The sequence below is a fragment of the Chiloscyllium punctatum genome, chromosome 31 (assembly GCF_047496795.1).
Source record: "Chiloscyllium punctatum isolate Juve2018m chromosome 31, sChiPun1.3, whole genome shotgun sequence".
Taxonomy (NCBI): Eukaryota; Metazoa; Chordata; class Chondrichthyes; order Orectolobiformes; family Hemiscylliidae; genus Chiloscyllium; species Chiloscyllium punctatum.
The window spans coordinates 63,539,306-63,563,315 of record NC_092769.1 but is presented as its reverse complement, the minus strand read 5'-3'; the positions used below and the strand labels follow the sequence as shown (position 1 = coordinate 63,563,315).

Below are 24,010 nucleotides of genomic sequence, written 5' to 3'. Positions count from 1 at the left end.
GTGATGGACGAGGCCCAGAACCTGCATGTCCTTGACAGATTGGGAGGGGGAGTTGAAGTGTTCAGCCATGGGCCTGTGGGGTTGGTGGGTGCGGGTGTCCCAGAGATGTTCTCTGAAACAATCTGCAAGAAGCGTCCTGTCTCTCCGATGTAGAGGAGACCACACCGGGTGCAACAGATGCAGTAGATGATACTTGTAGAAGTACAGATAAATTTCTGACTGATGTGGAAGGATCCCTTGAGGCCTTGGATAGAGGTGAGGGGAGTGGTGTGGGTGCAGGTTTTGCATTTCCTGCGCTGGCAGGGAAAGGTGCCAGGAGTGGGGTATGGGCTGGTGGGGGTCGTGGACCTGACAAAAGAGTCACGGAGGGAACGGTCTCTCCGGTACGGTGATAGGTGTAGGGAGGGAAATATATCTTTGGTGGTGGGGTCTGTTTGGAGGTAATGCGATGTATGCGGAGATTGGTGGGGTGGAAGGTGAGGACTGGGGGGGAGGGGGGGGTCTGTCCTTGTTGCATTGGGAGGGGTGGGGTTCAAGGGCAGTGGTGGGTGAAGTGTGTATGTGTGTGTGATATAGAGAGAGAGAGAGAGAGACAAAGATACAGTAGAGACACTTACAGTGCTATAAAACTTGATTAATTTATTCAGTACTTAAGTGAATGATATTTATGCCTTGAACTACTGGAGATATCTCAACCACCATCCTTTACTACCTGGGTTCTGTAACCAACCCCAAACATTATTACCCGGGAGAGTTGGCAGTCAGCCAGGCCAGAACTCTTCAGTGCATTTACTAAGCATCCTAACATAGGGTATTTCTTCACAATTGTTCATCTCCTGGAGTTGCTGCTGCAATTGGGGATTTTCCAGTTGCTTTTTTTCATTCAGTCCTGCTAAGTTGGCGTTTCAATTTCCTTATTTGGAATTGCCTGCGAGACTAGTCCAATTCCAAATAATTTTACCATATATAGCTCGCAATTGTCAAATTCCTTTGGTTTCTACAAATCTTTTCTCCCTTTTGTGGTCTCAATCATAACTTAGCCCCATGCAGCTTCACCGCAGCTGGAATGTCATTCTGTTCATTCTTCCTAACTGCAGGATGGAACTTGGATGCAGTAACCTATTTATCTGAGATTCCCCAACCGGCTCTGCTATATCCTCCAGGGCACCTCCAGGCAGTGGTGAGTATTACCTCCTTACAGTAGTTTATTCTCAACAAAGCACTACCTCATTTGTGTTATTTGACGATACCATTTAAACTTAGAATCAAAGTTACAAATCATTTCGTGATATCTTACTCATTTTCCTTCAGTTCCGTGGCAAGTACATTGTACTTTCCACATCTTACAAAATAAACATATCAACACAAATGATGATGAACGAATAACAAGGAATATTATGAACTAGCTATATCTATGTTATTCCTATCCTATAGTAAGCAGCCATTCCAAACATTCTTCCATACAAGCTTTCTTTTGGCATCTGAGATAATCCCTGTTGTAGATCTCTTCCATTTCTTAACTTGCCGTTTTAATAAACACAATAATATTATTACAATAACAGGTATAATAAATCGCATTACAACAATCATGTGAGATACAATTCTGATCCACGATTGATAATTTAGTCCCGAATTCCAAATGGTCTTCAGTCATCCTTCCTAACTGCAGCTGGAACGTCATTCTGTTTATTCTGTGGGATGAAACTTGGGTGCAGTAACCTGTTTACCAGTTTCTACAGTTTCTTCTATCTGACTTGCAGCTAACTTGTTCCAGTCAACTACTGTTGATTCTCATATGTTCAGCCATATTCAGCAATTGTTTTGTGATATCACGTGGAGTAAATTTAATTGGTCGAAGACTGGCATTGTCATTTTCCTTTAGTTTCCCTGCCATTATCCTTCCATGACTTATGTTTGTTTTCCTAATTCCCTTTTCATGTTTCCTCATGCATATTCTCCACTCCTTCAGTGCTTCTACTGTGTTGAGCCCTCACTATCTCCCACAAGCCTCCTTTATTTTCACTATCCAATCCTGTATATTCTGTATATTTGCAGTAGGAGCAAATTACTGCAGACGTTGGAATTTAAATAGAACATTACAGCGCAGTCTAGGCCCTTCAGCCCTCGATGTTGCGCCGACCTGGGAAACCAATCTGAAGCCCATCTAATCTACACAATTTAATTTTCGTCCATATGACGATCCACTGATCGTTTAAATGCCATTAAAGTTGGCAAGTCTACGACAGTTGCAGGCAGTGCGTTACACGCCCCTGCTCTCTGAGTACAGAAACTACTTCTGAGATCTATATCTATCATTCCTCAGTTTAAAGCTATGCCCCCTCATGCTAGCCATCACCGTCCGAGGAAAAAGGCTCTCACTGTCCACCCAGTCTAACCCTCTGATTATCCTACATGACTCAATTAAGTCACCTCTCAACCTTTTCTCCAAGGAAAACAGCCTCAGGTCCCTCAGCCTTTCCTTGTAAGACTTTCCCTCCATACCAGGCAACATCCTAGTAAATCTTCTCTGAACCCTTTCCAAAGCTTTCACATCCTTCCTACAATGCAGTTCCTAAAGAACTGTCCGCAATACTCCAAGTGTGGCTGCACCAGAGTTTTGTACACCTGCAGCATGATGATGAACCTGAATTGAAATTAAAAAAAACTGGCAATTACAGCAGGTCAGGCAGCATCCATGAAGAGAAAGCAAGCTAACATTGAGTCCAGATGACTCTTCATCAGAGCTATGATGAAGAGTCACTTGGATTTAAAATCTTAGCTTGTTTTTTTTCCCTGCATGGATGCTGCCTGACCCACTGTGATCTCCAGCATTTTTTGTTTCCTGTATATTCATTGATATCCAGGTTCGCTGGATTTTTTGGTCCCACTCTTTATCTTTAACATGTTGAGCCTGTACAGTCCGTTTTCTTCTTGTCCACTGGTATGACACAGATTTACCAAAAATATCTGCACTCCATTCGCTCTGGCCATATCACACCTGATCTTATTAAAATCGGCCTTTTTCCAAATTTAGTTGTCTTTGAACATGAGAGCGGCCCAGTGGTTAGCACTGCAGCCTCACAGCATTCCACTCTCGGGCGACTGTCTGAGTGGGTTTCCTCCGGGTACTCCAGTTTCCTCCTCCTGTCCAGAAATTCAGGCTAGGTGGATTAGCATGCTAAATAGCCCATAGTGTCCAGAGAAGTGCAAGCTAGGTAGATCAGGCATGGGAAATGTGGGATGCAAGAATGGGGGTGGGGAATGCTGTTCGAGGGTCAGTGTGGACTCAATGTGCCATATGGTTTGGTCCACATTATAGGGATTCTATGATGTTGTCACCTCCCATATCCATGCCCATTTTTTCCTGAACTCCACATTAGAATTCCCTTTAATGAGGTTCTGCCTTTTACTGAAACAGTACTTAAAGTCACAAATGACATCCTTGGTGATTGATTTAGGAGGAATTGTTAGTAAGTTTGCACATAACATCAAACAGAGTGAAAGGTCAAAAGTTAAGGGCATAAGTCGTTTGGGGGAACTTTCTTACACAGAAGGCGATTCATATGTGGCTAGAGGAAGTGGTACGTGATGATACAGTTACAACATTTAAGAGACATTCGGACAGATACATGAATAGGAAAGGTTTACAAAGATATGGCCCAAGTGCAGGCAATTGGGATTAATTGAGTTTGGGAAACTTGATCAGATTGGACAAGTTGGATTGAAGGGCCCGTTTCCATTCTATATGACTCTCTGAATGATCGTGAGATATCTTAACCCTTTTCACCCTTGAACTGCATTCTGCTCCACTATCATCTAACCATTAGGCTCAACTATTTCATGGACATTTCTCGTTCCAAGTCGCTTTCAGCACGATGTTTTTCCCGAAGTGATTTCCTGCCCTGACCTGACCTAGTTCTGTAAAAGGCGACTGATTTTCAATCATCGCTCCATCACAAGTATGGGTTTCAAGCTGAGTAGATCCCTGGAACTTCTGATTATCCAATCAAACCTGGTATGAAAGAAGATTTGAGCAGTTGGGCGGCCCGGCCGTAATCCTGTAGAATGGTGGGACTTGGCTATGTAGAACAGTTGATCTTCCGTAATTACACCGGCACCACTCCCCACCTCTTTCTCCGCTACATTGATGACTGCATTGGCGCCACCTCGTGCTCCCGTGAGGAGGTTGAGCAATTCATCAACTTCACCAACACATTCCACCCTGACCTTAAATTTACCTGGACTATCTCTGACACCTCGCTCCCCTTCCTGGACCTCTCCATCTCCATTAGTGACGACCGACTTGACACTGACACTTTTTTACAAACCCACTGACTCCCATAGCTACCTGGATTACACCTCTTCCCACCCTATCTCTTGCAAAAATGCCATCCCGTATTCCCAATTTCTCCGCCTCCGCCGTATCTGTTCCCAGGAGGACCAGTTCCACCATAGGACACACCAGATGGCCTCCTTCTTTAGAGACCACAATTTCCCTTCCCACGTGGTTAAAGATGCCCTCCAACGCATCTCGTCCACATCCCGCACCTCCGCCCTCAGACCCCACCCCTCCAACCGTAACAAGGACAGAACGCCCCTGGTGCTCACCTTCCACCCTACCAACCTTCGCATCAACCAAATCATCCGTCGGCATTTCTGCCACCTCCAAAAAGACCCCACCACCAGGGATATATTTCCCTCCCCACCCCTTTCCGCCTTCCGCAAAGACCGTTCCCTCCGTGACTACCTGGTCAGGTCCACACCCCCCTACGACCCACCCTCCCATTCTGGCACTTTCCCCTGCCACCGCAGGAACTGTAAAACCTGTGCCCACACCTCCTCCCTCACCTCTATCCAAGGCCCTAAAGGAGCCTTCCACATCCATCAAAGTTTCACCTGCACATCCACTAATATCATTTATTGTATCCGTTGCTCCCGATGTGGTCTCCTCTACATTGGGGAGACTGGGCGCCTCCTAGCAGAGCGCTTTAGGGAACATCTCCGAGACACCCGCACCAATCAACCAAACAGCCCCGTGGCCCAACATTTCAACTCCCCCTCCCACTCTGCCGAGGACATGGAGGTCCTGGGCCTCCTTCACCGCCGCTCCCTCACCACCAGACGACTGGAGGAAGAACGCCTCATCTGCAATGTGAGGAGAGGATGCGCAGGCGCAGCGGATCCAGGGTTCTCTGCAATGTGAGAGGATGCGCAGGCGCAGCGGGGTCATGTGTGGGGCCTCGGCGCCGGAAGCGGGAGCGGATGTTTATCATGTTGGATGCGCGAATGGTGACATTGAAGCGGAGGGAGCGATGGCGGCGGCGGCGAGCATGGAGAGGCTGTGTGAAAACCTTTTGCGAGCGAAACTCCGCGGTAAGACACTAGCGGTCCCCCGTTTGCACCAAACGGGAAACAGCTTCAGGCTTCGTTACAGGGCCCCTGGGAGCGGCTGCCATTTTCCAGGTGGGGAAGGGGCGGGGCATCGAGGGTCAGGGAGCAGGGTGACTGCCGGCCCTTATATGGGCAACGGACAGCGCGCGCGCATTTCCACTTGTTTTGTTGTCGACCCGTTTTCCTCCGTGACGGGATGGTGTACTGTCTGTGGCACCTCACAATGTGAATCCAAAACGCCTGACCGAGGAGAGGGAAATGACGCCAACCTGGATCCACTGTCTTGTGAGATCTCTAGGCGTCCCAAGGTCCGCAAGAATTAGGAACAGGGGTCGATCACAAGACATAGGAGCAGAAAATAGGCCATTCGGCCCATCGAGTCTGCTCCGCCATTCAGTCACTGCTGATAAGGACCTCAACCCCATTCTCCCCATAACTCTTGGCTCCCTTGACAATCAAGAACCTATCTGTCTCTGTCTTAAATATATTCAATGACCTGGCCTCCACAGCCTTCTGTGGTAATGATTTCCATAGATTCATCACTCTCTGGCTGAAGAAGTTTCTTCTTATCTCCTTTCTAAAGGGTCGTCGCCTTACTCTAAGGCTGTGCCCTCGTTTCCTAGTCTCTCCTGCCAATGGAAACATTTTTCCAATGTCCATTCTGTCCAGGCCATTCAGTATTCTGTAAGTTTTAATTAGATCCCCCCGTCGTCCTTCTAAATTCCATCGAATATAGACACAGAGTGCTCAAATGTTCCTCATATTTCAGCCTTTCATTCCTGGGATCATTCTTGTGAACCTCCTCTGGACCTGTTTCTGAGGTATGGAGCCCAAAATTGCTCACAATACTCTAAATGTGGCCTGACCAGAGTTTTAGAAAGTCTTCGGAGGGCATCCCTGCTTTTATATTCTAGTCCTCTCAAAATAAGCTACCGACTCAACCTGCAGTTTTACCTTAAGAGAATCTTGGATTAGGACTCCCATGTTCCTTTGCACTTCAGATTTCTGAATTCCCATTCAGAAAAAAGTTCATGTCTCTCTTCTTCCTACCAGAGTGCATGACCTCTCACTTTCCCACATCATATTCCATCTGGCACTTCTTTGCCCACTCTCTGAACCTGTCTTTTTGCCCGAAACATCAATTTTCCTGCTCCTCAGATGCTGCCTTACCTGCTGTGCTTTTCCAGCACCACACTATCGACTCTCACTTCCACCTAAATACTTCTGCAGCCTCCCTGCCGCCTCAAGACTACCTGTTTGTCCACGTATCTTTATATTATCTGAAAACGTAGCCAGAATGTCCTCCGTTTCTTCATCTAGATCATTAACGTATACAGAAAAGGTTGTAGTCCCAACACTGACCCTTCCGCAACACCACTATTCACTAGCTGCCACCCTGAGAAGATCTCTTGGCTCCTCAAGCCTGTTCTACTATTCAATAGGCTTATCCGACATTCCTCATGTCCACCTTCCTGCGGTTTCTCCACAATACTTGATCAAAAATCTACCTATCTCAGCTTTAAGCATGCACAAGGATTCTGTTCCCCTCGCTGTATGGCTAAGAGTTCCAAAGACACTCAATCACCTTAGAGAAGAAATTCCTCCTCAGCCTTAAATTTGACACCCCTGAATTCTGAGACAATGTCTTCTGGTCGTGCCATGAACGAAAACATCCTTTCAGTATTTACCCTGTCAAGCCCGTTAAGAATCCTATATGTGACAGTGAAATCAGCTCTTGTTCTCCTAAATGTCAATAGTAGAGCCCCAATCTGTTTAGCCTTTGCTCATAATACAATCCATACTCCATATATATGTTCAGTCACATGGATTCATCACAGAAACTCTCAGCCCTGAGTACACGTGATCCTCGCAATATCCTTTACCACAAAGAGGAGAACCCCAGTTTCTCCAACGTAACTTTGCAACTAAACTCCCCTGTATTTTCCAGTAAAACCTCCTTTACGTCCTCTTAAGGATGGCCTCATAATATGTGGTGGTGAGTGGTTTGTGAAGACCCAGATGCTCTGCTTGTGTGTGTGATGTGATCATACTCCATTAATTGGGAAGTACATCTCGTGCTCCCTGGATAGTTCACCAACTGTGAGATTTTTCTCTGACATCAGTTTTTGTATTTTATGTCTAGCTGCGAACTCCAGGAGGAGATTTTAAAATCAGCAGCAGGTGAAACTGTTTCAGAAGTGAGCATTTTAGCCAGTCACTGACAATTTTAAGTGTCTAAAACTGTGCTCTGCTATTTTTGAAAGGTTCCATGACTTTGGTGCTGGTGTGTCTCCTTTATTGTGAATCTCAACCTATGTCCATTGCTTTCTTTCACCTCTAATCTCTCTGACCACCTCTGTGTCAGTCTAAATTTATCTTTAATAATGGATGTGTGGTAGCTCTTTTTGGTATTTCACTTATTTCTGCCAATTGTTACCACCACACCTATCTTCTGATCATGTGCTGCTAATGAACCTGCTTTATCTTCAAATAGTTGTGAAACTTGAAAGGGTTCAGAGGAGATTTACATGGATGTTGCCAGGGTTGGAAGATTTGAGCTATAGGAAGATGCTGAATAGGCCGGAGCTGTTTTCCCTGAAGTGTTGGAGGCTCTGGTGACCTTATTGATGTTTATGAAATCATGAGCATGGATGGGGTGAACAACCAAGGTCTTTTCCCTTGGGTGAACCAGAGGGCATTGGTTTAAGGTGAGAAAGGAACGATTTAAAAGGGACCTAATGAGTAACTTTTTCACACAGACGGTGGTGCGTGTATGGAATGAAGTACCAGGGGAAGTGGTGGAGGCTGGTACAATTAGAAATTTAAAAGGTATCTGGATGGGTATATGAATAGGAACGGTTTAGAGGGGTATGGGCCAAGTGCTGACAAATGGGACTAAATTAACTTAGGGTATTTGGTCTGTATTGCTGAGTTGGACCAAAGGGTTTGTTTCAGTGCTGTACATCTCTATGACTCGAGTAGCTTTCATAGTCGGAGATTGTTTTTCCTGCACTTTATTTATTTCTCTCGCACTTCTTAAATGGTATAGACCATTCAGCATATTTTTAATTTTTTATAATTAGAAAAATAACTTAGACCAATTAAAGATGGTGATTTCATTTAAGTTATTGTTTATGCCCTGCACATCATGAAACTGTAACTCTACAGATACTACCTGACCCAATGAGTGTTTCCAGCAATTGAACTTGCATGCTATGTTTTACTATCTTGAAATTGTAGACGTCGTTCACAGAACTGAATCGAGAAACACAGGCAGAACAACTGATTGTTGGTTTAAATTGGGGAGAAGGGATGGTTGTTGGTTGCAGAGGCTAGTCCCTCCTCTCTAGTGTTGGTGCCTTTTGTCAAGTCATAGAATTACCGAGTTTACAATATAGAACTTAGCCTGCCTTGTCCGTGTTGGGTTCTTGCAGAATCAAATTCACTAGTCCTACTCCCCTACCTTTCATGAACAAGACCCGCAAATGTTGCCAGTCCCAAAAAGCCTGTGGACAGGATGATGTTTAGCCTCCTTGCACAGTGCAGTCAATGTGGGGAAGGTGCTCCCACAGTGCTGTGACAAGGAGTTTATAGGTTATTCACCAGAGGTGATGAAGAAATGGAGTTATATCTACAAATCATTGACAATATTTTAAGCTTACAGAAAGCCTTTTGCATTATAGAATATTACAATCTGTTTCACAGGAGTGTTGGAAAGCAACATTAACATATTCACGTACAAATTAGCAGTAGAAATTAGCAACTCGGCTCTTGAACCAGCTCTGCCATTCACTGAGATTATAGCTGATCTGATTACACCATATTCCTCCCTAGTTTGATAATCTTGCACTCCTCCTCCTGTCAAAAATATTTCAATATCTGCCTTAAAAACATTAAAGGACTCTTGTTCCTCCTTATTGAAGAAGAGTTTGAAAGACTCACTATCGCTGTTGAAAACAAATTCTCATCTCTGTCTTAAATGGGCAAATCCTTATTTTAAAGAGTAACCCTCCAGTTCTCAACCATCCCACTGTTGCTCGCCTCTGTGAGATAACAGTACATAAATAGACAAAAATACAGTGGGAACACATAGAGCTCTGTAAAATCTAATTAATTTATTCAGTACTTAAGTGAATGATACACACTTTTAACTACTCGAGATATCTCAACCACCATCCTGGGTTCTGAAACCAACCCTAAACGTTATCACCCAGTTGGCAGCTGGCCAGGCTGGAACACTTCTCAATGTCTCTACTATGCCTGCTGAAATGGGGCATTTCTTCACAATTGGTCATTTCCCAGAGTTGCTGCTGAAATCGGGGGTTTCTCAGCCCCCGATACAGGTCTGCTCTGCCAAGTTGGCATTCCGATTTCCTTACTTGGAATTCTTGTGAAACTTGTTCAAATCCAAATAGCTTTACCATATATAGCGAGCAATTGTCAAATTCCTTTGGTTTCTACAAATCCTTCTCCCTGGAATGCAGCTGGAATGTCATTCTGTTCATTCTTCCTAACTGCAGGATGGAACTTGGGTTCAGTAAACTATTTATGTGAGATCACCCCTACTGGCTCTGCTATATCCTCCAGGGCACCTCCAGGCAGTGGTGAGTATTACCTCCTTACAGTAGTTTATTCTCAACAAAGCACTACCTCATTTGTATTATTTGACGTACCATTTAAATCGTTGCGCTTAGAATCAAAGTTGCAATCATTTTATGATATTGTACTCATTTTCCTCGTGTTGCATGTCAAATACGTTGTTATGCTTTCCACATTTTACAAAATAAGCATCGCATCAATAAAAGTGACGGTGAGTGTGCAGCAAGGAATGTATAAACTAGCTATATCTATGTAAATCAACCCTAGAGTAAGCAGCCACTATGAACACACTCCCATATGAGCTATCTTTTGGCAACGGTGACCAATCCCTGATATGAATCTCTTCCGTTCCTTAACTTTTCATTTTAAGGAATACAATAAAACTATCACAATAACATGTACAATCCCATCCATGGATGGGCTTGAGTGTTCAGTCCCCAATTCCAAACTTTACTGCACATCGTGTCCATCCCATTTGGGATGCTGCTATGGGGACAAAGTAGGTGTCTTCCACTAAGGCACACTTAACAGTTTGGGTATTCACTGGTGGGACAGACAATGAGCAGTTCCATAAGAGGTAAATCCATACTGAGTTAGCCCTTTAGTCAAGTGCTCTCAGTGGCTATCCCCCTTGATGACACTGGGACAAATCCACCCTCATTTTTGATCCCTGTAAAACTATGGCATGGGTTGGTGGATTACTCCGTGATATCCAAGTACCTTTGTAGTATTTACCCATGTTATGAGCTCGCATTATAGAGAGTATGTCAGATTGTCTTCATGCTTGTATATGGAGCACCACACCAACATAATACCAGCCCTTATGATGATCACAAAAACTCAAGACCTGGTTGGTGAGAATTGTTAGGTTCTGTTTCCTGAGATTGATGCAAAGGCAACACACCAACTTCTATGAACAACCAAATTTTACTAAGCACAGTATGTGCAAACTCTCTGGAGGAACCTTTAACACACACCTCGCAGAGCTTACGGGGTTGTGACAAAAGCTCTCCCAGAACAAAGGAAACTGCCCTTCCTTTATACACAATCTTTACATCTTAGTTAGTAATGCCCACAAGACAACCCACAGTCACATGCCATTCATGACACAATGCAGTGACCACCTCATCCTCAGAAACAATGTAATGCAAATCATCCCTTAATGGTCAAATCTGTTGCAAATCATTTTTTTAAACTATAGGGGAGTAGTCAAATTCCAACTGTAATGTTCTTATTGATTTCTGAATAGGGGATGAAAATGTAAATAGTAGGAGATGATAATGTCAATGGCTTTTGAATAACTAAGAAATGGCCATGCAAATGGCTTTGAATGCCAAAAGATGGGGATTTGATTTCTTTACAATCTTTCTGCAAGTCAGAGATATCCCACTCTAGTCTTGGGACATCAATTTGCTGCAGGTCAGCAGAGCAAGTTAACTCTTTAATATCTCAGAGTGAGGCTTCTGAGGTAGCACATAGGTGTCTTCTCCCTAACCCATGTCTTCATCCTGTTAAGGGCCAGGCCAGATCCCCTCAAACCTTTACAAGGGAATAGCCCAGACCCTAACTTTACTAGTTATTCTAAGCAGGTCGAAAGTGGATATTAGTAGTTCCAGAGGGGAGGTTGACCACCCTTCTGATAATTAAAACTGAATCACCCAGACAAGCTCACCTTGCCTCAGAGTCTGATTTTTAAACCTACCCCTCACCCCCAATCTGTAATAAAGGAGTGGTTAAATGAAAGGAATCCTTCATATTCACTTTATAAGTAATAAGTAACAGTTTATTTATTTAACCCTAACAGTGAACAAATTAACAAAATTACTAACAAATCAGACAGTTCCTCCCAAGCTACTGCCTAGTCCCTGACCGAACTAAATTCGGTTGGTATGCTGTTTAAATAACACAGGTCCCACTTGTATAAATCCAAGAAATTAAGAAAACAATAAATTAAAACTTAGCTCCTCATGCCGTCTGCTGATCTCCTTTCTAAAACACCTCTCATCATTGAATGCTTGTGACAGGACTGTTCTCTCTGTGAATTCTGCTGTCAGGATTAGTAGCTAAAGGTGCCGTGGTGCATTTTATAGATACATGATGCATTTTTAGAGAGTGTGGCGATTTCTGGTGAGAGCCCGATACTTATTTCTCAGATTGAGGGTTGCGCTCTTCCCCAGTTTGTCAAAAAACCCTTTTTATATACCCACTTTGACACATCAAATTCTTATAATGTGATTGGTTTCAGGTTGTCAACACCATCAGTTTTAAATTCAGTTGGCTTTCAGTGTCTAGGGACTGGTTTAAATTAATTGGCTAAATTCAAACTCATGGCCAAAATATCAAAACAAATGGGTTTCCTCTGGGTGCTCCGGTTTCCTCCCACAGTCCAAAGCTGTGCACGTCAGGTGAATCGGCCATGCTAAATTGCCCATAGTGATAGATGCATTGGTCAGGGGTAAATATAGGATAGGGGAATGAGTCTGGGTGGGTCTTGGAGGATCGTTATGGACTTGTTGGGCCAAAGGGCCTGTTTCCGTACTGTAGAGAATCTAATCTAATCCAAAAAGCCTAAAGTATCCAGTCACACAGTGAATTGATACACAGGCAGTTCTTAAATAGAAACATGTATCTGCAGCTGTTTGCAGACATGTTTTTTACATCTCCAAGCTTTAAAAATAACTTTTTCTCTTAAAGGAACCACACTGTTTGTAAAAAACAAAAAAAAAGAAATAAAAAAAACTCTAGCTTCCTGCCTTCCACTTTGAGTACTGTACATAACTTTGTGACACTAGTTTAAATAATGACAGGGATCAGGGCTTGAACTTACTCAGATCTAGAGATGTGAGAGCTCGCTGATAGAGGATTGAGGAGGAGGCTGTTGTTGGTTGATGCGAGTTTCATCGAAGTGCTGGGATTTTAAGATTTTAAATTTTTTCCTTATTTGCATAAAATTTAAATACTGTGGCTGAGGGAAGGGTAGTTTTTTTTTAGAAAAGATTATTTTTAGAGCTTCTTTTAGGTCTTTATTGTATAGAACGTGATTTTGTAAGTTCTCCCAATAGTGTGTCAACAGTAGATAAATGTGGGGTGTTAGTTTGGAAAGACAAATCAGTGCAGGGCCTCTACGCTTAATGGGAAGGTCCAGTGGACTGTTGCTGCATAAAGAGATCTTGGAGTGCAGTTTCATAGTGGAGTACCAGGTAGACAGGATGGTGAAGAAGCTGTTCGGTATGCTTGTACATTTGAAAGTGATAATTAAGAGGGCTACCGAGGTAGGTCTGGAGAATGGGACTTGCGGGGTAGCTCTTTCAGAAGCCAGTGCAGAGATGATGGGTTGAATGGCTGCCTCCTATACCATAAATTCTATGATTCTAAACTGCAGCAGATGTAGTCCTAGCTTGTCTAACCTTTTATTGTCAGACAACTCAGCCATGCCAGATATTGGCCTAATAAGCATTTTCTTAAATGGCTTTCGAGGTTTAGTAGTCTTCTGTAAATGCAGTGACCAGTTCTGTAAAGAGTATTCCTGATGTGGTCTTACCAGTGCCCTGTCCAACTGAAACACAACCTCCCTACTTTTGCATTCAATTCATCCTGCAATAAATTATTATATTTAGCATGTAACAAAGAACTGTGGATGCTGGAGAGAACAAAACCAGAGATTGCTGGAGAAACTCAGCAGGTCTGGTGCCATTTGTGGTGAGAGAAAAGAGTTAAAGTTTCAAGTCCAGTGACCCTTCTTCAGAACTGTTAGCAACTAGGAAAATGCTGATGAGGGTTGGGAGGAGAAGGAGTGAGTGGATAGTTAGAGATGGAGCCCAGAGAGAAAGGATAAGACAGTAGGCAGATAAAAGATTTGGGTTGTTGGTTTGCTTGCTGAGCCGGTGAGTTTGTTTTCAGACGTTTTGTTACCATGCTAGGTAACATAATCAGTGAGCCTCTGCTGAAGCTCTGGTGTTGTCCCACTTGCAATTTATGTGTGTTGGTTTGTTGTGGTGGGTGAAAGCATTTCCAATTCTGTTTCTGAGAGGTTCCTAAATGGGTCCAAATCTATCTTTGTTAGTGAAGTTCCGGTTTGAATGCCAGGCCTCTAGGAATTCCTGCATATGTCTTTGTTTGGCCTGTCCCAGGATGGATGCATTGTCCCAGTCAAACTGGTGTCCCTCTTTGTCTGTGTGTATGGATACCAGTGATAGTTGTTCATGTGTTTTGGTGGCTAGTTGGTGCTCATGTATCCCGGTGGCTAGTTTTCAAACTCCCTTCCACTACCATTCTCTGTCTCCTGCTGCCCAGTTGTTCTCTATCCATCTAGCTAGTCTACCCTGGATCCCATGCGACCTCACTTTCTCCATCAGCCTACCATGGGGAGCATTATCAAATGCCTTAACATGTAACAAGATGTAGCTATGGCATTGGAGAAGCTATAGTTTGTGATTTAGCACCAATAAGTACAACAATGAAGTTCTAAAGGGGGTCTGTGAACTCAGTATTGGCTTTGTTTCTGTCTGTCCCTCCAGAGATAAGGCCAAACCTGCTGAGTTTCTCCAGCATTCTCTGTTGGTGTTTTACAAGTAGCTTGGACGGGATAAGAATGGCAGATTTCCCTTTTTTTAAGAAAAAGTAAGTTGTTAGTGAACCAAATGGGTTTTTACTGAAGGGCCACATTTTCTCTCATAGGCTGCATATATGGAACAAGAGAAAGTGGTAGAGGCAGTTACAAATCGCAATATTTAAAAGACATTTGGATGGGTACATGGATAGGAAAGGTTTTGAGGGCTATAGGCCAAACACCGGCAAAAGGGACCAGTTGAGTTTAGGAAACCTAGTCGGTATAGACAAGTTGGGCAAAGGGTCTATTTCCATTCTGTGTGACTGTGATACAAATTTTATTGGTTTCTGTGAGATTTAACCTTCAGACATCTAAACTCCAGTGAATATAGTCCTAACCAATTCAGTCTCTCTTTAAATATCAGACCTACCATCCCAGGAATTAGTCTGGTAAACCTTTGAACTCCCTCTGTAGCCAGAACATCCTTCCTTCAATTTGAGAAAGGTTCAGGGTTTTAGAGATTCTTTCATAGATGTGGTTAACTTGTAATTATATAATTTATGTCTCCTTCAGCAACCACCCTCCCCCCTCCACCATTTCAGCCACCTGTCTGTCTCATCCCCATCCTCCCATCTCTTGGCATAAAAGCCAGAGATTTGTGTGGGTCCAGACTGGATGTCAGATTCCATTCCCTAATGGACACTGGTGAACACATTGGCTAGTTATGACAATCTGGCACTTTCCTGGTCACTATTCCTACACGCTTACTCATGAATGTCTAGATTCATTTTGCTCAATTTCACAACTAGCCTTTGCGTTTTGATGTGTTTTCTCTGATTCCATTTTTCTGTTTTATCTCAATTTCACCAGGAAAAACAAACCAAATCAGAATCTGACAGCCTCTCAATAAATCATTAACTGAAAGTCATCACATGTTGAACATGGAGGGAAAAAACACCTTTCACAATGGAGAGAAACCATTCACGTGTTCTGTGTGTGGACGAGGCTTAAGCCAATCATTGGAATTGCTCCAGCATAACTGCAATCACAGTGAGGAGAAACCCTGGAAATGCAAGGACTGTGGGAAGGGATTCATTACCCCCTCAAGGCTGGAAACTCATCGGCGAAGTCACACTGGAGACAGACCCTTCACTTGCTCCAAATGTGGGAAGGGGTTCCCGTACTCATCCAGCCTGCTGAGACACCAGCGCATTCACAATGGGGAGAGACCATTCACTTGCTCCGCCTGTGGGAAGGGGTTCAGTGATTCCTCCAACCTGCTTTCACACCAGCTCGTTCATTCCGGGGAGAGGCCGTTCACCTGCTCCATATGTGGGAAAGGATTCGCTCGGTTAACCAACCTGCGGACACACCAGCGAGTTCACATGGGGAAGAAGCCATTTCCTTGCTCTGTGTGTGGGATGCGGTTCGCTCAATTGTGGCATCTGCTGAAACACCAACGGGTTCGCAAGGGATCACAGAGGTTGGATTCTGCTGTTGGCACTGCTGTAAGTCACACCTAGGAGTGAACTCTGTTCATTCTCACAGTGGGTGATGTGGAAGATTTTCTTTCTGTCAGCCTGACCACCCAGCTTCCAGTAAGCCTGATGCTCTTTGAGCCTGGGAGTTTACACTTCAAAATAAAGAGTGCTTATTTCATCCTGGATAGTAGTGTTTTCTTTCCCACTGCAGGTAGATGTGAAATGAGTAATTTGCATCGCACTGAGTCTCCAGCACAGGACCAGGCCAGTTGGCTCATGTGGTTTCTGTCAATATTTAGGTTCTACCCACCCTACATTTTCCCCATCAGCATATGTTTCCAATCCTTTCTCCTTTACGTTTGTATCTAGCTTCCATTAAATGTGCTCATGCCATTTACCTCAACCACTCGCTATGGTAACAGGTTCTGCGTTCTGACTCCCTGCTGGTGGACGAGAGCTGTGCCTTTGAGAGAAATGTGTTCTGCCCTGCTTCTCTTATGGAGGGGTGTTGTCCCAGCGGTGCCAAAATGTCTTTTTCAGACAGGCACTTTGTAAACTACTTCGAGTTCTCTCTGGATTTTTTAAGAGTAAGGCAAAAGGTTGGACAGGGTCAGGCTGACACAGACCCAGAAAACTTTAGTTTTGCTTTCAGTTAGTTGAGTAAGTTTTAGCTGGCTGCTGGAGTTCACTGCTGCTAAAGTGAAATCTTAGATACAAAGGCTTCCTCATAACAATCAAAAGGGGCAGATTGCTTCTTTTGGTATTTCTTTACTGGACTGGAGAGAGGCAGCATGTGAGCAAAGTAACTATGTTACTGAGTTACCTTTGCCAAGGGTGTGTTTATGGGATGCTGCCTGTATTGGAACAGTTGATGATTTGTGGTTGAATAATACATTATCTTGTTAAGTATTTTAATAAAGTAAAGTTATGCCAATTCTTTTTGTTATATTTTAACTGTGTTATAAGAATAAAGGTTGTTTTGATGAAAGCGTAGTGGTGGACCAATGGTATCATATCTGGAACACTGCATCTTACAGTCGCCTTCTAACAAGACACAAAAGTTAGGGTCTAGGCTATCTCCCGGATATACTCTGGAGGGACGGTGGAGGGGGGAGCAGAATGTGTTGGGTCTGGTCTGGTTCATAACACTGGATAAACAAGTTTTCTCTTGAAACTCTTATTGGTTTATTGAAAGTCCATCATCCTAAAGACTTCCATCAGGTCACCGTTCAGTATCTTATGGAGCAAAGCTCTCCAGCTAAATGGTCTCAGTTAAGACACTGGGTTTACGATCTGTGTGGTGTCTCCTTGATTCCCTCTATTTCCTTTTCTCTAAATATAAATTGCAAATGTTGGCAGTGCTCACGGTACCTTGGTTCCAAACTAGTTGACCAGAACGTTCCTCCTTTTCATTGCTATTCCTCAAAAAGGACCTCTAGCAATGGGTCTCACTTTAGGACACTGCTGTTTTCAGGAATGCAGGGCATCGCAGCATGGATGAGGGACCTCAGTTACTTGTGTTACAAAGTGTAAGGAGTGTCTGGTCACTTTGAGAGAGTTGCCTTTTCGGAGATGAGAGATTGTAACAGTACATGTGTCTGTGACTGGCTGACAGCTGCAGAGCGTGGTGAAAATTTTAATATGTAACAATCAGCTTGGATTGTGTTTTGATGTTAAAGCAACCGGGTTTGAATTTAACCAATCTATTTAAATTCTTCCCAGGATACCAAAAATCATTTGAATTTGATTGATCCAATGTTGGCAATACAATGCGAGGATATACGTCTTGGTGGCAAAACAGAAGGGCATTTTGAAAATCAGTCAGAGCTAACCGCCCATCAAACATGAGAGCATGTCATCTGAAAGGACTGTAGACGCTCTCAAAAGAAACCTCTCAGAAGGCACCATCTATTAAAAGTACCAAGGAATTTCAAGCAAAGACACACAGTAAAACAAAACGAAGACAGTCCAGGGAGGTGACAGCAGAGTCGGGCAGAAGGAAGCAGCAGATTCAGAAGACCGGAAGGAAGACAGCCTGAGACACTATATGGACTTTGGGAGATTAAGTAATTTAATGTTTAATAATTATTGTAGAAACAGTTTCAGAATTTGTTGTCAGATAGTGATTGGTAAGACAAAGGGGGCTCGGGTTTGTTAATAGTTTTTGTTTGCTGTTCACTGTTAGAGTTAGTAAAATAAATGTTTTTTTTTTCTTTAAACTGTGGAAATCAGGGGTTTTCTTTCACTCACTCACATTTACCCAGGTTTACCCAGAAGGAACGGTACCTGCAGAAGACCGACAAGGGAAGGGAAGCAAATAGGTGTCTGGCAGTGATGGAAATGGCAGCTAATGATCCTTTGGATGCGGATGATGGTAGGTGAGGATAAGTGTGATCCTATCGCTGTGCAGGAATGAAGAGCGAGAGTGAGGGCCGGAGAGCAGGAGATGGGTTAAATGTGGCTGAGGGCCCTGTCATTCAGGGTAGTGGGGAATCCTTGATTGAGAGAGAAGACATTTCAGACTCCAGACATTTCAGAGGGTGGGATCAGATACAGCAGAGGGAAAGATGGGGGAGGGTGGTATCAGAGACAGCAGAGTGAGAGATGGGCAGAGTGGTATCAGATACAGCAGAGTAAGCGATGAGGAGGTTGGTATCAGATTCGGCAGAATGAGAGATGGGGACGGTGGTATCAGGTACAGCAGAGCAAGAGATAGGGTGGTATCAGATACAGCAGAGTGAGAGATGGGGAGAGTGGTATCAGATACAGCAGATTGAGCGATGGGGAGGGTGGTATCAGATACAGCAGATTGAGCGATGGGGAGGGTGGTATCAGACACAGGGCGAGATGGGTGAGTGGTATCATTTACAGCAGAGGGAGAGATGGGGAGGGTGGTATCATGGAGAGCAGAGGGAGAGTTGGGGAGGGTGGTATCAGACACAGGACGAGATGGGAAGTGTGTAATCAGATACAGCAGAACGAGAGATGTGGAGGGTGGTATCAGATACAGCAGAGCAAGTGATAGTGTGGATGGTATCAGATACAGTAGAGTGAGAGATGGGATGGTGGTATCAGACACAAGGCGCGATTGCGAGGGTGGTATCAGATAGAGCAGAGTGAGAGATGGGGAGGATGGTATCAGATAGAGCCGAGCGAGAGATGGGGAGTGTGGTATCAGATACAGCAGAGTGAGAGATGGGGAGGATGGTATCAGATAGAGCCGAGCGAGAGAGGGGGAGGGTGGCAGAGGCAGAGCGAGTTGGGGCGGGTGGTATCAGATACAGCAGAGTGAGAGATGGGGGGTGTGGTGTCAGATCCAGTAGAGTGATAGGTGAGGAGGTTGGTTTCAGATACACTAGAGTGAGAGATGGGGAGGGAGAGATGTGGAGGATGGTATCACACATAGCCTCGTGAGAAAGGAAGGAGTGTGGAAGGGTGGAAATTTATAGTTTGTGGAGAATGATAAAAGGAAGTAGGTTCCCTTGAAAGTAGAATTGTCTGTTCTGAACTTCTATCCCGAGATGTTAGTAATGACCTTTGTATGTTGTTTTCACATCTATTTATAAGGGAGTGTTTGCAGGAAGAAATTTCAGATGTCATTCCCAGATCTGATATTCACTTGGTCTTTCAGGACCTGAATGTCATCAATCACTGCAGACACGATTGTCTGATCTGTCAGCTTCAGTGGGCTTTAAATATCCGTGCGAGTGGAAAAGCAGGCGCTCTCCACCAGCCTGGGTGAGCGTGTTCCAGTGAACTGACTGTGAAACCAGTTACACTGCCCGAAAATAACACTGCAGCACTTGAGGAAGAGAGACTGCACACTCGTTCAGACTTCAAATTATTCTGCAGATGCTCAAGGCACAAGGACACCAGCACATGGAGGAATCACGCAAATGCAGCAACTGTAGGGAGGGATTTAGTTTCCCATCTGCACTAGAAACTCATCGAGGTGTTCCCACAGGACAGAGGCCCTTCCCCTGCTCTGTCTGTGGGAAGGCATTCACTCAGTTATCCCCCCTGCAGGAGCACCAGTGGGTTCATACTGGGGAGAGGCTCTTCACCTGTTCTGTGTATGGGAAGAGATTCGGTGAATCGTCAACCCTGCAGTATCACCAGTGCGTTCACACTGGAGAGAGGCCATTCACCGGCTCCGAGTGCGGGAAGGGCTACATTGATTCATCCAGCCTGTGGAAGCATTGGTAGCTTCACACCGGGGAGCGACCGTTCTCCTGCTCTGTGTGTGGGAAGGGTTTTACTGAGTCATCCAGCCTGCTGACGCACCGACTTGTTCACTCCAGAGAGAAACCATTCCCTTGTTCCAAGTGCGGATAAGCATTTGCGGATTCATCCAGCCTGCAGAAACACCAGTGGGTGCACTCGAAGGAGAAAGGCTGGGCATCTGCTCAGAGTGTGGGAAAAGATTAACTGAGTCATTCACTTGGCAATCACTCTGATAGAGAGTCTTTGATTCTCCTACTCTGGGTGTTCATTCTATTAATTAAGTATATCAAGGTGGAGGGCATTGATCGAATGGTTAATGAGCCCATATGAGGAGACTTGAGTTGATGTGATTTATTGCCATGTGTACCGAAGTACAGTGAAAAGCTTTGTTTATGAGCAATACAGGTAGATCACAGTAAGCAAGGGTGTACAGAGAAAAAAGACTTCAACAGAGGCTTACAGGTGACATTGCACAAGATGTGCATTAGGCAAGATCAACGTTAGCAAGATTAGCATCATTTGAGGATGGAGGGTCCGTTCATCTGTCTGATAATGGCCGGGAAGGAGACACTGAATGAGCGTGCTTGTAACACAGTGGAAGGTTCCCTACCTCGGAGCCAGGATGCCTGGGTTCAAGTCCCACCAGCTCCAGGGGGCATGTGACAATATACCTGAACAGGTTCATTAGAAGGAGAATAAAAAGACACTTATCTGTATTGGAGTCAGGTGGTATGTACCTGTAATATTTCACATTAGAAAACATAGAACATTACAGCACAGTACAGGCCCTTCGGCCCTCGATGTTGCGTTGCCCTGTGAAACCAAACTGAAGCCCATCTAACCTATACTATTCCAATCCCATCCATATGCCTATCCAATGACCACTTAAATGCCTGTAAAGTTGGTGAGTTTACAACTGTTGCAGGCAGTGTGTTCCATGCCCCTACTACTCTGAGTAAAGAAACTACCTCTGACATCTGTCTTATATCTATCACCCCTCATTTTAAAGCCATGCCCCCTCATGCTAGCCATCACTGTCCACCCTATCTAACCCTCTAATTATTTATATGTCTCTATTAAGTCACCTCTCAACCTTCGTCTCTCTAATAAAAACAGTCTCAAGTCCCTCAACCTTTCCTTGTGAGACCTTCCCCCCCATACCAGGCAACATCCTAGTAAATCTCCTCTTGAAACCTTTGCAAAGCTTCCACATCCTTCCTATAATGCGGTGACCAGAACTGTACACAGTACTCCAAGTGCGGCCACACCAGAGTTTTGTACAGCTGCAGCATAACCCCGTGGCTCCGAAACTCAATCCCTCTACCAATAAAAGCTTTGTGTGTGGGAAATCATGTCTCACAAACTTGATTGAAATTTTGAGGACGTGACTAAGAAGATAGATGAGGGCAGAGTGGTAGATGTTGACGACATGGACTTTAGTAAACAAGGGTCCACACGTAGACTGGTTAGTAAAGTTAGATCACATGGGATTCAGGGAAAGCTTGCTAGTTGGATATAAAATTGGTTTGACACAGCAGTCAGAGGGTGGTGGTGCTGGATGGTTGTTTTTCAGACTGGAGGGCCTGACACGTATGGTGTTCTGCAGGGATCGGTGCTGGTTCCACTGTTCATCATTTATATAATCAATTTGGACAAAAATTCAGGAAGCATCATTAAGAAATTTGGGGATTGCACCAAAATTGGTCATGATTTGGAGATGCCGGTGTTGGACTGGGGTGTACAAAGTTAAAAATCACACAACACCAGGTTATAGTCCAACAGATTTAATTGGAAGCTTTCAGAGCACCGCTCCTTCATCAGGTGGACAACCATTCATTCCAAGCTCGTTGGATGCTGCCTGAACTGCTGTGCTCTTCCAGCACCACTAATCCAGTATTTGGTTTTCAGCATCTGCAGTCATTGTTTTTACCTAACCATTCATTCCAAATCGTCCGAAAGCTAGTGTGCTTCCAATTAAACCTGTTGGACTATAACCTAGTGTTGTGTGATTTTTAACCAAATTTGGTGGTATAGTGGACAGAGAAGTAGACTATCTCAGATTACAAAGGGATCTTGATCAATTGAGCCCATGGACTAAGGAGTAGCAGATGGAGTTTAAGTTTGGCAAAAGCAAGCTGTTGCATTTTGGTAAGATTAACAAGGGCGGGACTTTCACAGTTAATGGTAGGGCCCTGGGGAGTGTTGTCAGGGTTCAGGTACACAGTTTTTTGAAAGTTGCATCCTAAGTAGACAGAGTGGTAAAGAAGGCGTTTGGCACACTTGCCTTCATTGGCTCAGACCACTGAGTACTGGAGTTGGGATGACATATTGAGGTTGTACATTGATGAGGCCTCTCCCAGCGTACTGCATACAGTCTGGTCACCCTGCTCTTAAACTGGAGACGGTTCTGAAAACATTTACGAAGATGTTACCAAGACTGGAGGGTTTGAGTTCTGCGGAGAGGCTAGCTAGGGTGGGACTTTTTTCATTGGAGCCCGGTGGATTGAAGGGCGATCTCATAGAGGTTTATAAAATCATGAGGGAATAGATAAGATGAATAGCAAAGGTATTTATCCCCAGGGAAGGGGAGTTCAAAATGAGAGGGCATATTTTGAAGGTAAGAGGAGAAAGATTTAAAAGAGACCTGATGGACAACTGTTTCACACAGAGGGTGGTTCAGATGTGGAATGAACTGCCAGGGGAAGGGGTAGATGCAGGTACAGTTACAACATGTAAAAGATATCTGGGCAGGTATATGATTAGGAAAGGGTTACTGAGTCTTGGGTCAAATGCAAGTAAATTGGATTCATTTAGTTTGGGAAACTTGGTCAGCATGGACAATTTGGAATGAATGGTTTGTTTTCGTGCTATATAACTTTATGACTCTGCAGTGGCTACACGAGCAGGTCAGAGGCTAGGAATACTGCAGCAAGTAACTCAACTCATGACTGCCCAAAGCCTGTCCACCATCTGCAAGGACAAGTCAGGAATCTGATGGAATACTTCCTACATGCCTAGATGGGTGCAGCTCCAACAACCCTCGGGATTCTGACGCCATCCAGGATAAAGCAGCCTGCTTGATTGATATCACATCCACAAACATCTACTCCCCCCACCACTGACATTCAGCAGCAGCACTGCGCACCATTTACAAGATACACTGCAGAAACTCACCAAGGCTCCTTGGACAGCACCTTCGAAGCACATGACCACTACAATCCAGTTAGTCCCATTCTCCAGACTTACTTTTTAAATTAATTCATGGAATGAGGGCATCATTGGCTCGGCCAGCATTAATTGCTCATCCCAGGGGAACATCAAAAGAGTCAACCACATTGCTTGGGACTGGAGTTACATGTGGGCCAGACCAGCTAAGGTTGGCAGTTTCCTTCCCGAATTGTGGGTTTTTCCAACAATTGACAATGGTCTTCATTGGCCTCTTCATTCTAGATTTCTATTGCTTTCAGATTCAACTATGGCAGGATTCAAACCCCGGACCCCAAAACATTACCTGAATCTCTGGATTAACAGTCCAGTGATAATACTGTTAGGCCATCACCTTCCCACTTCCATAGCCCTCTAAATTCGTCACTTTCAAATCCGTATCCATATCTCTTTTGAAATCTCGTGTGGAATCCACCTCCACTACTCTCAGGCAGCACATTCCAATCTAACAGCTGAAGAAATTTCCTCATCTCACTTCCAGCTCTCCAGCTGACAATCTCGGAATTGTGACCACGAGTTACTGACATGTTAACTGGTAGAA

At 44.3% G+C, this 24,010-nt stretch overlaps 1 protein-coding gene across 15 annotated transcripts in view; it reads left to right on the top strand.

The window, feature by feature from the left end:
• LOC140457219 (uncharacterized) overlaps positions 1-20,956 on the top strand; it is a 35,238-nt gene extending 14,282 nt beyond the window's left edge. For 10 of the 15 annotated variants that reach the window (XM_072551334.1, XM_072551327.1, XM_072551333.1 and 7 more), the window contains 4 exons: positions 1,098-1,180; positions 9,912-9,995; positions 15,410-16,047; positions 17,743-18,239. Coding sequence is in view for 1 of the 15 variants with exons in the window: in XM_072551335.1 (XP_072407436.1) it covers positions 5,208-5,373; positions 9,912-9,995; positions 15,410-15,435 (276 nt within the window). In the remaining 14 variants the exon portion in view is untranslated. The other 5 variants (XR_011953329.1, XR_011953332.1, XR_011953331.1 and 2 more) reach the window with 5 other exon arrangements.
• The last annotated feature ends 3,054 nt before the right edge of the window (positions 20,957-24,010 follow it).